The 16,272-nt window shown below is 41.2% G+C and overlaps 1 protein-coding gene across 1 annotated transcript in view; it reads left to right on the plus strand.

Moving 5' to 3' along the window:
- The window catches only part of cacna1ia (calcium voltage-gated channel subunit alpha1 Ia), a 493,137-nt gene that overhangs the window by 249,945 nt on the left and 226,920 nt on the right, over window positions 1-16,272 (plus strand). The window contains exons 6-7 of the mRNA XM_055153099.1: window positions 9,189-9,534; window positions 9,732-9,824. Of these exons, the coding sequence (XP_055009074.1) occupies window positions 9,189-9,534; window positions 9,732-9,824 (439 nt within the window). The remainder of the gene's footprint in view (window positions 1-9,188; window positions 9,535-9,731; window positions 9,825-16,272) is intronic.

Raw genomic sequence — 16,272 nt, forward strand, 5'->3', positions numbered from 1 at the left:
TTTGTTTCAAATTGTCAATTAAAGTTTAAAATACCATTACAGAGACGCAGCAGCCTTGTATTATGATGACAAAAAAAAAAAGAATGAAAATTTATCAACTTGGACGTGTTGAGGCCAGATAAACATCAAATAGAAAACGAGGCTGCCTCTTTATCTATTGCTGTCAGGTCATCAATCAAACTCCCTACGTTTCTAGTGTAACTGACTCGTCGGGATGCGGGGATCACGTGGTTTATGCAGCGGTTCTTGAGGCTTTTTCAAACTGTCGCTTCCTCACATTTCGCACAAAGTTTGTTGCGACAGCCGACGAGAATCCACGACCGGTTCGCCGCAAAAGAAAAGTCGGTTTTTGAGGTCGCTGAAAGAAGAAGAGAAGGGGAAAAGGAGCGAAGACAAACCGAGTTGATTCTTGGAGATTCCTTCCAGCGATTGCGTGAATGAAGCGGACGAAGGGTCTAAAAACTGACGCGTCGGTTGCTAAAATATTCTAGACAGGTCATTTCACAGTAATTCTGAACGCGCACTGGCTGTAAAAAAAAAAACATGATTTTTAGAGTAAAGAGGCGGGAGAAGGTGTTTCTACTGAGGGAGCTGTGGAGGATGAAGGTGGTGTCACGCATGCACAACATTTGTAAAAGAACTGTCGCTGTATTTCTCTTCCCTTAAAAAAATCCTCTATACAACCTTTAACGTCACTTAGGCAAATGTTTACTTTTATCAAACGCCTCAGCAGCTAAGGACTAAACAAGAACTGAACCAGGACTGAACTTTTGCATTTGTTGGAGACGTGTGGAGACACTTTTTAAAACATTCCATCCAGTTGTTGTATTTGCAGAGGTCGCTGGTGCTAGACTAGTGCATGTCAATGGCCATAGTTATCCTGCCACTAAAAACATTCTTACCCACTCCACAAAACACCCGAAGCAAAACTATTATTACGCCAGACTGTCGATGTAAATGTCTGTGTTGATAGAATAATGTTTGAAATAAAACTAACCTTGCATTGCATGAATCGTCACATGTTGAGGGACTATTTTCTCATGTATCAGTCCGCCGCTGCTGAGCTTTCTATCAGGAAGAAGTGGATGGTACGGGGTGGTCTGTATTTTGTGGATTCCGGCCATTTGACAGAGTTCGCTGATTGTGTGCGACTCAAAATCAGGATCTTGGTCACTATGGAGGCGTTCTGGGATGCCGTAATGGACCAGGAAATTGTGGCAACTGTCTTGGCGGTCTGATTTGGAGTGGGAACTGCTACAGCGTATTTCATGAAGTGATCTATTACGACAAGTACATTCTTGGTATTGCTCCGATCTAGCTCTACTGACAGGAAGTCCATACAAACAAGTTCGAGAGGTCTGGAAGTCTTGATATTGACAAGTGATTCAAAGGTTTACTGTCTAAATCAGACTTGGAGAAACTTATCCATGCATTTGTCTCCAGTAGGTTAGATACTGTAATGTTCTGCTCACTGGTCTCTCCAAACGAGCTGTGAGACGCTGCAGAACATCCAGAACATCCAGAACATCCAGAACATCCAGAACGCTGCAGCTCGGGTCCTTACTCGAACTAGGAAGTACGAGCACATAAGTCCTGTGCTCAGGTCTCTGCACTGGCTCCTGTGCCTCAGAGAATAGACTTTAAAGCAGCTCTGCTTGTACAAGTCTCTCCATGGCCGAGCACCAAAGTACATCTGTGACATGTTGGTGTCATATGAACCATCTCGCACTCTGAGGACCTCAGGGACCAGCCTCCTGCTGGTGCCCAGAGTCAGGACTAAACAAGGGGAGTCAGCGTTTCAGGTTCATGCAGCTAAAACCTGGAACAGTCTTCCTGAACATGTGAGACAGACTCTTCTGTGACGCTGTTTAAATCCAGACTCAAAACATTTCTGTTTAACTGTGCATATAACTGAAAGGTTTTCATTCCGCACTCTTCTCTCCAATTTATGTCTCTCTTTTTTAATTTTAATCTTCATGATTGTTTATGTTTTGATTTGTTTTTGTTATGATTTTAATGTATTTCTTATTCTGTAAAGCACTTTGAATTACTTTGTGTACGAATTGTGCTATACAAATAAACTTGCCTTGCCTTGCCTTGATGCAGCTTCTGTAGCCGTAGTCTGCCCCCTAGCCCTAAAATTTGCGTTACATACAACTCACTGCTGCTGCTCAGACATAAATCCTTCAAATGCAAGGTTGGTTTTACTTCTAAAGTTATTCTATCAACACAGACATTTACATAGACAGTCTGGTGTAATAACAGATTTTCTTCGGGTGTTTTGTGGAGTGGGTGAAACTGTTTTTAGCGGCAGACTAACTATGGCCATTGACATGCACTAGCCTAGCACCAGCGACCTCTGCAAATACAAGGACTGGATGGAATATTTTAAAAAGTGTCTCCACACGTCTCCAACACTCTGGCTCACTAGGAAATGAGGTCCAAAATTCTGGACTGTCCCTTTAACTTGAAAATTACCGCTTCATGACATTACAAGGTTCAGCAGAGCGTTTTGAGTTATTTTTTCAGACCAAGAGTTTGTTTTCATACCTGACAGTTTCGACTGCTCATAAAATATCGGGAGACCAAATTAATCTCATTGGACTAGAGCGTTTTGAGCCTTGGAGGTGTAGATAATAAAGATGTACTTAAACATGTGTGAATCAAACAAAACACAACTCCAGTTAGAGTCAATTTTGCGTAATATATGACCTTAAAACTAAAAATGCACCAAGTAACTTCTAGTCTCTGTAAAGATATTATGGCTTTGCTTGGATTGTTCCATAGTACGGCATTAAAGTTCTTCATCACCGTTGAATTAGAGCACTGGTGTTTTAATTGCTCAAAATGTCGAGGAAAATGGTGCAGTAGTTTTGTGAGTGCGGTCGCCTCTTGGCTCCAAATTAGGCGCAGTAACGGCTCTAACCTCAAACGGCTTCATTTGGCTGGAGCCGGATGCTGTGGGTGATGTCAGTCTCCCTTATCGCCGTGAATAATTTAAGATGCTCTGAATGCATAAGGTGAGTGAGGAGTGACTTTGGACCACTGCAAACTAAAGGGTTTAAAGGGGCCATGTAATCATTCGTTCATTCGTTTTTTCAAAATAAAACAAAACATAAGAAAACGAAAAGAAAACTTCATTATTTGTCTCCAAAACCAGAAATCAAAAAAACAGAGATGATTTTTTTTTTTTTTTCCCCAGTTTTTGATTTTGTGTTTAAATTCCCATTTCCGTGACTTAAAATGCGATCCCGGACTTTTGCGCCGCATACGGACTGAACCAGGACTAAACCTGGTCTAAACCAGGACTAAAGCAGGACAGAACCAGAACTAAACCAAGATTACACCAGGACTAAACCAGGACTAAAACCAGAACTAAACCAAGACTAAACCAGGACTAAACCAGAACTGAACCAGGACTAAACCAAGACTACACCAGGAGACTACACCAGGACTAAACTAGGACTAATCCAGGACTAGACTAGGTCTAAACCAGGACTAAACCAAGACTACACCAGGACTAAACCAGGACTAAACCAAGACTAAACCAGGACTAAACCAGGACTAAACCAGAACTGAACCAGGACTAAACCAAGACTACACCAGGAGACTACACCAGGACTAAACTAGGACTAATCCAGGACTAGACTAGGTCTAAACCAGGACTAAACCAAGACTACACCAGGACTAAACCAGGACTAAACCAAGACTAAACCAGGACTAAACCAGGACTAAAGCAGAACTGAATCAGGACTAAACCAAGACTACACCAGGACTAAACCAGGACTAAACCAAGACTAAACCAGGACTAAACTAGGTCTAAACCAGGACTAAACCAGAACTGAACCAGGACTAAACCAAGACTAAACCAGGACTAAACCAGAACTGAACCAGGACTAAACTAGGTCTAAACCAGGACTAAACCAGGACTGAACCAGGACTAAACTAGGTCTAAACCAGGACTAAACCAGGACTGAACCAGGACTAAACTAGGTCTAAACCAGGACTAAACCAGAACTGAACCAGGACTAAACCAAGACTAAATCAGGACTAAACCAGGACTAAACTAGGTCTAAACCAGGACTAAACCAGGACTGAACCAAGACTAAACCAGGTCTAAACCAGGACTAAACCAGAACTGAACCAGGACTAAACCAGGACTAAACCAGAACTGAACCAAGACTAAACCAGGACTAAACCAGAACTGAACCAGGACTAAACCAGGTCTAAACCAGGACCAGACCAGAACTGAACCAGGACTAAGCTAGGTCCTAACCAGGACTAAACCAGGACTAAACTTTGACTTGAGAGAGGGAGGGAGAAGACTGAGCCCTTTCTGGTTTAGTCCTGGTTCAGTCCTGGTTATTCATTTAAACACAAAATCGGAAACTGAAAAAAATAAAAAAAAAAAAAAAAATCATTATCTGCTTTTTCATTTTGGTTCTGGAGAAAAATAATGAAGAAAATCGTTGTTTTTTCATTTTCTATTTTTGGTTTTATTTTGAAAAACGGATGAACGAGTGATACATGGATTCCATATTAGTGTATTTTCTCATCTATGTCCTATAATGTTTCCTCATCACAAACACTTACAGCTGTGTTTAGTTTAATTCAAACATGTTTAATACACAAACCCTGCATATTTAGGCTGTCATGTGGTAATACAGGATGTGCTCCACTGTGTTTTTAAACTCCACACACCTTCACTAGAATCATTTGGATGATTTCAGCTGTGAAATCTCCAATCTCTACTGAACTAAAGTTAAACTGTAGCTGTTAACTTGAAATGCTTTTCTCCGTGATGTTATTGCTTTGTCGGAAATGTTTCACAGTGTGGCATTAAACCTTTCTATCTTCATGGAGACCGAACCAGACCAAGTTACAGGTCAGATCTGTGGAGAGGCGACGCCGCTCACCGTCAGAATGTCTATTTTCTAGGTATTTTTGAGCTATAAAACCAACTGTAACTGAATAAATGTAAAGTAGAACTGTTTAATGTCATACTGTGGAACATTCCAGCCAAAGCAATGTCATCTCCATAGAAACAAACAGGTGAAAAGTTACACATTGCACCTTTAAAGCTCACAAGAATCCAACGTGTGCAATACAGGGCCTTTAAAATGATCTACTTGTGTTTTTCACTTTCATTTTTAAGACCGTAAAAACCCGACACATCTCCCTCTCTCTCGTGTCGGTGTTAAACCCGGGCACCGTCTCACCCGCTGTGCCCGTAGCGCCGCAGCGGTGCCGTGTGCATGTGCAGGTGTGCTCCCAGCGTGTTGCCATGGTGCCCCGCGACATGCCAAGTGACCAGCAGGGGGCGCTCATTCATGCTCCGCCCCCCCACCGTCCTCCTTCTCTGCCTTTGATTCGAACCTTGGCGCCCGGGCCCTTCTCTCCAGCCGGGAGCGTGTTGTTCCTGACAGACCTGATAACGCGCGGGGAGCGGACGCTAAATCAAACTGAAAACATCATTTGAGGCTTTGAGGCTTTGAGGCTTTGATGCTAACTGTAAGCACTGCTCTGTTTGAGGCTTAGACTTTAATCTGAGCTTTGTTTTAACACAATCTGACCGGAAAGAACTGACATAGCTGGAACTACAAAACATGAGCTGATAAGTGATGTTAAACAAATCTCACACAAACAAAATTTCGCCAATAGTGTTTCAGTTTGTCACTCTCACCTTTTTGTTGAAAACTCCTAAACAGACCCATGAACTGACTGATCACGGGCTCCTGAAAATGTGCTTTTTAAATCAATTTTGTGTTTTTTCTTGAGTTTTTAGACAATCTTTATACATTTTTGACTGCGTTTGCTAATGTGTGTGTTCTGTCACGATGGTAACTGCTGAACATTCTACCATACAGAACACCTCCAGCCTGGTGTCACTGAAAAGTATCAATGCCGTGGAGTATTTCAGGCAAAGCAAAACCATTTTTAATGAAACAAATACACACTACAAGCATGTTTTGTTTTTGTTTAGTGATTTTATTGTGTTTTAATAATGATACTGTGATTTTATATAGATTTTTATAGTGATTTTGTAATGACTTCATAGTGATGTAATAATGGTTTTATAGTGATTTTATAATGATTTTACTGTGATCTAATAATGATTTTATAGTGATTTAAATAATGATTTCATAATGATTGATTTTATACTAATTCTATTGTGATTTGATAATGTTTTTACAGTGAATTAATAATGATTTCACAGTGACTTTATAATGATTTTCCAGTGATTTAATAATGATTTTACACTGATTTTAATAATGATTTTATAGTGATTTTATAATGATTTTACAGTGACTATAATAATTTTATTGTGATTTTATAGTGATTGTATAATGATTTTACAGTGATTTAATAATTATTTTACAGTGATTTTATAATGATTTTATAGTGATTTTACAGTGGTTTTATAATGACTTCTTATAGTGATTTTATAGTGATTTTTATAGTGATTTTATAGTGATTTTTATAGTGATTCCATAATGATTTTATAGTGATTTCACAGAGACGAGCATTGTTTATTGTTCGTGACCAGCCCGTGAACCCTCCCTGTAGCGCACCTGTCAGAATGCTTTAAGCACCACAGGCTTTCAGCTCCTAGCAACAGTTCAGTTTACGGTCAGACATTTTCAGACTCATCCCTCTAAAAGCATCCAATTGGAAGTACGATGTCCGTCCGAGAACCAGGAAGTGCGTTGTTAGCATGCTAGTTGTTGTTGGCATTGTAAAAGTCCACTCTGGTGTCTGGAAGTTGTGAAAAGTGCTTAATAAAATAATAAGCGGTGAGTAATTTGGATGACTGCAAACTGTTTGAAATGAAATAGTTCTGTTTTTCAATTTTTCAAGACAAAATCAGTCAAAATCAGGCACAGCGCCTTTAATATTCAAGGCCAAAATGGGGCCGTTTGTGATTGATATACTATATTATTATTATTAGTCCTGCTAACAGTTTTTAATAACCACACTTAACTCATTATGAACAAATTGAAGATGATTCACGCTTAGTAACCACTTAATTATGGGGAGTTTTGTTATTAAAGAACACAGATTATGCAAAATGTTCTCAGCTGCTTTCAGTAAATCTCTGTTAAAAAAAAAAAAAAAAAGATAGTACTTTGCGTCAGAGCCTCGCAAAACACTTTTCTTTTCTTAATTAAATTTATTCCATATATACAAACATACATAGATAGAAAACAGATGAATAATATTCACAAAGATAACATTAAATAGGGTTAATTAAATGATTTAGATTGATTTAGCCTCAGTTTGAAAATTCCCAGGATTGTGACGTCACAGATAGAGACCCTGTTCAGTTTTTAGACAAATAAATCATTGCCAGACTTGTTTTAAAGATGGATTGTGCCACTTTTCCGATGGAGGGCCTACCAAATACTATTCTCCATGGAGATATTATTGCTGTATCTGGAATGTCTCACAGTATGGAGTCAAAATCTTCATGGAGACCAAACCAGATCAAGTTACAGGTCAGATCTGTGGAGTGGCAGACCTGCTCAAAGTCAGAATGCCTGTTTTTCTAGAAGCAACCACCAAACAGTTACACAGTGCACCTTTAAGCCCTTTTCTTTCTTTTCTTTATGTTTTAAGGCCATTTAAAGTGTAGTTTTTTGTTGTCGCTGTTGTTTTTAATTTAAAACAAGGACACTGCACACACACAGATTACATTGTTCTACAAGAAAGGAGACGCTCTGTGCCAGATTTAGTTATCAACTCCTTTCTATCTGCCGTCCTTGGGCAGGTACAAAAGACTTTAAAGGGACTATTTACATAAAAGCAATTCTGACAACAAAATTTCATCAAAAGCAATGTCTCAGTCTTATTCCTATAAAATGCAAACATTTCAGTTGCATCATAAGTACCAAAGTCGATGGAGCCAGAAGCGCAACCATGTTAGTGCGTTAGTTGATTTGTAAATACAGTCTATGGCTCAAATGGAATGGACATGCTCGGAGAATTCTATGTAGGAGCCTCATGTCTAAAAAAAAATTGTTGTAAACTTTAAAGGGCCAATATTTCGCTATTTATAATGTATTATATATTATTATAATTTTATAATGTTGTTTCCTCATCACAAACAGACCTGGAGTTGTGTTTTGTTTCATTCACACATGTTTAACACACAAACCCTGCATATTCAGGCTGAGTTCTTCTCTCAAACTGAAAACACTCTGTTCCACCTTGTGATGTCATGTGGTAACACGTACAGGAAGTGCTCCATGTGTGGTTTTCAACTCCATACACCTTCACTAGAATCATTTGGATCATTTCAGCCCTGAAACTGCCAATCTCTACTGAACTAAAGATAAAAGGAGATGTTAACTTGAAAACTAACATGACATCACAAAAGGAGTGTGCAATAATAGGAACTCTGCAATGATTGGAACTGTGTTATGAGTAGAGTGTGCAATAATGGGAAATGTGTAACAATTGGAACGTGCAATAATGGGAACTGTGCAATAATGGGAACTGTATAATGAGTGGAGTGTGGAATAATGGAAACTGTGCAATAACGGGAACTGTAATGAGTGGAGTGTGCAATAATGGGATCTGTAATGAGTGGAGTGTGCAATAATGGCAACTCTGTAATGAGTGGAGTGTGCAATAATGGGAACTCTGTAATGAGTGGAGTGTGCAATAATGGAAACTCTGTAATGAGTGGAGTGTGCAATAATGGGAACTCTGTAATGAGTGGAGTGTGCAATAATGGGAACTATGTAATGAGTGGAGTGTGCAATAATGGAAACTGTGCAATGAGTGGAGTGTGCAATAACAGGAACTGTGCAATAATGGGGACTGTGTATTGAGTGGAGTGTGCAGTATTTTCTTGTTTAGCCCCCTGTGTCACGTTTGTTCATTAACATGCTTTGTCCCAATCAAATAAATAAATAAATAAATCACAAGGTAGAACAGAGCATTTTGAACTTTCAACATGTAGACTTGTAAGACTAATAATAAAGAATTATTCAAACGCATGAATGAAACAAAACTCCAGGCAAGTTTTTGATGAGGTAACAACATTATAACATGGCTTAAAGCTCACAAGAGTCGATTGTGCGTAACAAAGACCTTTTAACTGGTCAATATGTCAATAAATATGCCGGTAGTTATTATGAAATGGTGCCAATTTCCCTGCGGTGAACTTTTTTTTCCTCTCTCAGCTCGGCAGGCCTGACCCTCCCCGCCCCGTACTACCGCCCGGAGGAGGACGACGAGAGGCCCTTCATCTGCTCGCTGGCGTCGGAGAACGGGATCATGTCGTGTACGGACGTGCCCGCTCGGAGGGAGGGGGGCCGGACCTGCTGCCTGGACAAAGAGGACGCCCTCCACAGGCAGGCGCTGGGGCTGAGTCCGGAACCCGTGGCCAACGCGAGCGCCGGAGAAGCTCTGGGCCTGTGCATCAACTGGAACCAGTACTACACGCGATGCCATACGGGGAACACCAACCCACACAAGGGCGCCATCAACTTTGACAACATCGTGTACGCTTGGATAGTCATTTTTCAGGTATGGGTTTTGTTAGAATTGTTTATTATGATGTGGAGGTTGTAGTACTTTTCTCCGTGGAGCTGTTATTGCTTTGTCTAGAATGTTTCACAGTATGGCTTTAAACCTTTCTATCTTCACGGAAACCAAACCAGGCCATATCTTTGCTGTATATTTTTTTGACACTATTTCTAAAACTGTCCCACTTGTTGTTGCAGGTGATCACTCTGGAGGGCTGGGTGGAGATCATGTACTACGTGATGGACGCTCACTCCTTCTACAACTTCATCTACTTCATACTACTCATCATTGTAAGTACTTATACTTGTACTGCAACTTTATATACGTCATACCAGGCCCTATTGCACTTTCACTACAACTTGCAACATATACTTTTACTACGTACTCAACTTCTTCTCTCAGAGGCTAAGAAAAGTGGGACGTAGTTAGTACTTGGATGGAAGACGTCTGGGAATACCAGGTGCCACAGGGGGGCGCCTGTGGCAAAAATTGTCGTTGTGTCTTTAAGCAAAGAACTTCATCTACATTGTCTAGAATATAGTAGGTGCGTGAGTGGTCAGTACCTGATAGTGAGCGATCAGTACCCAGTAGTGAGTGGTCAGTACTAGGTCTGTCGAGATAACCGCAAAAAGGAATCACCATGGTACTAAGAGGCCCACTGCAGTACATGTTGGGCCACCACGATCACAGCACTTGTCCCGTTGGAGAGACCCGCACCTGCCCAGACCCGTTAACATTCCACCCATTACCGGCCGTGTCCATGATAACCCAGGACTAACCCAGAACTAACCCAGGACTAACCCAGGATAAGGTGCGCCCACTTAGACTGTCAGTTGACTGCAGATGAAAGGACCGGCGTAAAGCTCCGTGCCGCACGGAGGTAAGTGCAGCCTGCTTTGTGTGCTCGGGGTTCTCTCTCTTTTAAGTCCGCGGGTACCTGACCTGGTGCAGGACTCTGACCCAAGCTGCCACAGTGAGAGCTGGAGAGATGCAGCGGCACTTGTTCCAGAGCCAAATGTTACTTCTCCAACACCACACACGCTATATCCACACGACAAGCGCATCATCGGAGAGAGTTTTCAGTGCTGCTGGAAATATTGTAACTCCGGGGGATGTGGAGTGGGGGATGGGGTGCGATATCACCGCATACCGCACTATTGAGCTGCTTTACCGCACCGCAGGAGAAATTCCCAAAGCGCAGCAGCCCTAGTCAGTACCCAATAGTTAGTGGTCAGTACCCAGTAGTCTTTTCAGTCAAAATAAAAATGATCAGAATCAGAGATGCGTGAGGGAGTGTGGGTTTTTTCGGAAGGTTCAATGCGTGTCCTAAAAAGAAGCACAGGAGATGGAGAATCCAAGAGAACAGGCCACTTTATTTCAGCATTTCCATTGAGAGAGATTCAAGTTGATTACCAAGTACAACTGCCACCCCGGAACGACGTCTCTGACCAACTCAAAATCAGGGGTAGCCTTATACTACATCTTGACAAAACATTAACTTGTTGATTTAGCATATACAGCAAGAAAATGAACAATACTGCTGACCCAGTCCACCTTATCATGTGTGGGAACATGCCACGGGGTCCACATATGTCAGTTTTTCTGCTTCGTGGCATCTCAAAGTCCAGAAAAACATGTTCTTTATGGCACTTAAAGTACAGAAAAAACATGTTATATAGACCTATAGATAGTCATACGTGTTTTCCACCCTGTTGTCATTCCAAAGTCCATAATATTGGGTGAATTAGCATGACCAATACATAATATTTCCCACAGGAGAGAAGGAAGAAAAGAAAAAACATCAGAGTTTAGATAAAACACTGTCATAACATTTTCACACAATTGGGTTTTTTAGCAGTCGATTCATTTTATAATTTTCCTGGGTTAGTGAAGGGTTAATTGACTAAATTTGAGCAAAATGAAGTGAGCACCACAAATGAAAGAAACGCAAAAGCAAAGCAGTTGGTTTGGGTTTGGGAAGATTTTTTTTTTTTTTTTTTTAATATGCAAAAAAAATAAATAATAATAATCACATTAACATTTCCTATTATTATTCCAGCCCTGAAGCTTGAAATTATCTGAAATTTATCTGCAAAATGTTAACAAAATACATTCAACAGGATAACAGCTCTTTATTAAGTTGCGGGTTTGGATCCTGGCTCCAACCATTTGCCATTTTGTAAAACCATAGCAACCAAGGAATAGAAAACTGTAAAGCTGAATAGCAAGAGAAATCTTCCGGGAGACCCAAAATAACCACATACAGAGAAAAATATATTGTTTTTGGTAACACTTAGGACAAAGTATCAAAATAAATCCGCCAAAAGGTCGTCAGGGCAGAGAAAAAACATATGCGTGAGATTAAAAGGTGATCCCCCACACTTGTCACAAACGTCCATCTCAGTGAAGTGTCTTGCTTAAGGACACAACAACAGTAGACAAAACCAGTAGCAGGCATCAAAACACTGTGTTAATGATGAGTAGATAAACATTATAGACGTTATAGCGTTTAGCTCCAGTCAAATGAAGCTCACTGAGGCGCCAGTTCCATGTTGTGAATAGAGATACAGTCACTCTGGCACATTCTGTTACAGTTTGGTGAAATGTCTTGCCCAAGGACACAACAGCAGTGCGTAATAGTGCCAGTTCGCGTTTATTCCGAAGGCTGAACAGGGTTTGCTCACCTGACACCGTGCACCCTTCAGGCGCCCATCAAAAGCTGCGTGTGATCTCTCCCACACTCACCTTGTCTCGCATTCACTCCCTACACTTCTTTTTCTCCGTCGAACTCGTGACCGCGAGTCCATTGAACTTTTAAGTGCGAGTTTGTTGAACTCTCGGGAGTCGGCGTAGAGGTGCGAAAGCTACCATCAGCTCCCGTCGTCAGGTGCAAAAGACACGTCTGACCCTGCCGCGGTTCAGTAAGAAAATAGCCTGTCTGGCTTTGTCGCGCTGGTCGTCGGTGCAGTTTGAGAGGAAAGGTTAAAGGCGTCGTACGTGATTTTTTAAAACATGAAAAACAGAACTAATGAATATGAAATGGTGGGGTCCTCGCTTACTTTATGCGTTCAGAGCATCGTGATTATTCAAGTTTATAAGTGCCTTTCACAACTTTCAGAGGCCAGTGTGGAGTTTTGCCACGATCATAAAGTATGACGTACGAAAGCTTTTATTTGTGTGGAAATTCATGCATATTTGCGAAATCTGTGCATATTGTTGAGCATAAAATAAATATGAGTGAACTCTTGAATGACTCCAGTCGTACATAAAACGTGTTGTGTGTATTTTATCCATCAGAATACGAATTGAAAAGTTACGACATCAAGAATCATAATCATGAAATGAAAATTTACGATTACACTTTCTTTAGTATGAACATGAATTCACAGATGCGACTTGACTGTCAAAAATATGTCATCACTTTACAAGCATTATTTATTGAGCAGAAGAAACATCGATCGAGCTGGACTTTCGCGACGCATATGGATTAGAGATGCGCGGATGGCGGTTACAGCTACAGACTCTGCAGCTGTAACTCCGGATCGGGCGGATGACGTGACGAAAAATTGTATTTTAATTAAATTCGGGAGGGTGGCAGCTTAACTACTCAAATAAAAAACTCTTAGAGGAGACTGAGCGGATGGCGGGCGGGTGCGGGTTTAAAAATTGGTCGAAAACCGTGGGTGCAAATGGATAGAGGAAGGATGATGAGTTTTGTGATGTGGTTGCGGAAGAAAAAATTCATCTGCGCACTTCTAATATGGACTGAACCAGGAGGACTAAACCAAGACTGAACTAGGACTAAAACAGGACTAAACCTTATTTTATGCTCAGCTACAGCTAAATATTTACAGATTTCTATTCTGCACATGTGAATATTTCCGAAAGCATTTGTACTCCATAGCACCCGCAGGCAAACGTCCTATTTGGAACACTAAGCCCATTTATATTTACAGTCTGTGGTTTATGGTAGTTTTTATGCCAAAATCCTTACTGTTTTGAGAGATTCTGTCAGTGCCACACTGTACACACTTTATTCAGTTTTTCAATAATATAACATTGTTTTTCGTCGAACGATCAAACTCTTATTTCTTTTAACTTCTAAGATGCCATGTTTTGATCTAAATGGACCAAAACGGAATAGTCTGAGCACTGACCCCTTTAATGCAGGACAATAATGCCACTGGGCTCCCACAGTGCACACACACACACACACACACACACACACACACACACACACACACACACACACACACACACACACACACACACCGAGAGAAATAGTGCAGGGAAATCAAAGCGTTCACACCTGCTAACCTCCACTGACCTCTGCACCACATTTGGACATCTCCTCCTCCAATTCTCTTTCTCCCATTCTCTCTCTTCCTCAGCCCATTTTCTGTAGTCTCTCTCCCCTCTCTTCTCCTCACCTCACTCTCTCGCCTCTCTTTCTCTCTTATTCTCCAGCTGTCCCTCTTTCTTCTCACCCTCCTTTGTCTCTTCTCTCTCTTTCCTGTCCATCTCTTCTCTCTCTGTCCCTCCTCTTTTTCTCTCGCTCTTGGATCTCTCTCCTGCTCTCTCTCCATCCTCTCTCTCTCTTTCCCGCTTGAATCTCTCTCCTGCTCTCTCTCTCTCTCTCTCTCTTCATCTTCTCTCTCCTGCTCTCTCTCCATCCTCTCTCTCTCTTTCCCGCTTGAATCTCTCTCCTGCTCTCTCTCCTTATCGTATTTCTCTCCCTCTCTCTCTCCCTTCTCTCTTTCTCTTTCCCCTTCTGTCTCTCTCTCCTGCTCTTTCTCCATTCTCTCTCTCTCCTTATCGTATTTCTCTCCCGTTCTCTCTTTCTCTTTCCCTCTTGAATTTCTCTCCTGCTCTCTCTCTCCTTGTCGTATCTCTCTTCTGCTCTCTCTCCATTCTCTCTCTTCCTTCTCTCTTTCTCTTTCCCTCTTAAATCTCTCTCCTGCTCTCTCTCCATTCTCTCTCTTCCTTCTCTCTCTTCTCTCTCTTCCCCTCTTAAATCTCTCTCCTGCTCTCTCCATTCTCTCTCTCTCTCCTTATCGTATTTCTCTCCCTCTCTCTCTCCCTTCTCTCTTTTTCTTTCCCCTTCTCTCTCTCTCCTGCTCTTTCTCCATTCTCTCTCTCTCCTTATCGTATTTCTCTCCCGTTCTCTCTTTCTCTTTCCCTCTTGATTTTCTCTCCTGCTCTCTCTCCATTCTCTCTCTCTCCCCTTATCGTATCTCTCTCCTGCTCTCTCTTCATTCTCTCTCTTCCTTCTCTCTTTCTCTTTCCCTCTTAAATCTCTCTCCTGCTCTCTCTCCATTCTCTCTCTCCTGTCTTGAATCTCTCTCCTGCCCTCTCTTTATCTTCTCTCTCCTGTTCATATCTCTCTCCTTCTTGCTCTCTCTTCTCTCTTTTGCTTTCCCTCTTAAATCTCTCTCCTGCTCTCTCTCTCTCTCTCTCTCTCTCTCCTCATCGTATCTCTCTCCTGCTCTCTCTCCATCCTCTCTCTCTCTTTCCCGCTTGAATCTCTCTCCTGCTCTCTCTCCTTATTGTGTCTCTCTCCTGCTCTCTCTCCCTTCTCCCTTCTCTCTTTCTCTTTCCCCTTCTCTCTCTCTCTCCTGCTCTTTCTCCATTCTCTCTCTCTCCTTATCGTATTTCTCTCCCGTTCTCTCTTTCTCTTTCCCTCTTGAATTTCTCTCCTGCTCTCTCTCCTTGTCATATCTCTCTCCTGCTCTCTCTCCATTCTCTCTCTCCTTCTTGAATCTCTCTCCTGCCCTCTCTTTATCTTCTCTCTCCTGTTCATATCTCTCTCCTTCTTGCTCTCTCTTCTCTCTTTTGCTTTCCCTCTTAAATCTCTCTCCTGCTCTCTCTCTCTCTCTCTCCTCATCGTATCTCTCCTGCTCTCTCTCCATCTCTCTCTCTCTTTCCCGCTTGAATCTCTCTCCTGCTCTCTCTCCTTATTGTGTCTCTCCTCTCTCTCTCCCTTCTCTTCTCTCTTTCTTCTTCTCTCTCTCTCCTGCTCTCTCTCCATTCTCTCTCTCTCTCCTTATCGTATTTCTCTCCCTCTCTTTCTCTCCCTTCTCTCTTTCTCTTTCCCTCTTGGATCTCTCTCCTGCTCTCTTTCCCTTTCCTTACTGTCTCCGTCTCCTCCTTTTTCTCTCTACCCTTCCTATCTCCTTCACCTCTCTCCCCTAAACTCTCTCTCCTCATTTCCTGTCTCCTCTCTCTCTTTACTCTCTCTCTCTCTCTTGCTCTGTACCCTCTTCCGCCCTTTTATTCCCCACAGCGACTAATTCTCTCGCTCCTTTGTATCTTTGATCACACATGAAAAAGGCTTCACCGGCTGCTTATTAGCTTTGAATTTTCTGTCTGTCTGATTTGTAAAGAGAAATATTCTTCTAATTTAATCAATGTATGGAAAAAAAAAAAAAGTAAAGAAAAAAAAAAAAAAAAAAGAAGGAAATATATATAAAAAATACAATAAAATGAATAAAAATTTAAATAAATAAATACAAGTTAAAAAAAAAAAAAAAAGTAAAATAAATAAAAATATAATAAATATAAATAAATACAATAAATTTAAATAAAAAATAATAAGATAAATACAAATAAATACAATAAATAATAAATAAAAATTAAATAAATAAATAAAATAATGGAGGTTCAGCTAAGGGCAGTTTTTGGGCAAGACACTTCAGTCAAGTCAGTGACTCCAGGCACACTGTTTGCGGAAGGGCATCT

Source organism: Boleophthalmus pectinirostris, unplaced genomic scaffold (assembly GCF_026225935.1).
Source record: "Boleophthalmus pectinirostris isolate CB_2022bp ecotype Guang Dong unplaced genomic scaffold, ASM2622593v1 HiC_scaffold_17, whole genome shotgun sequence".
In the NCBI taxonomy this organism is placed as follows: domain Eukaryota; kingdom Metazoa; phylum Chordata; class Actinopteri; order Gobiiformes; family Gobiidae; genus Boleophthalmus; species Boleophthalmus pectinirostris.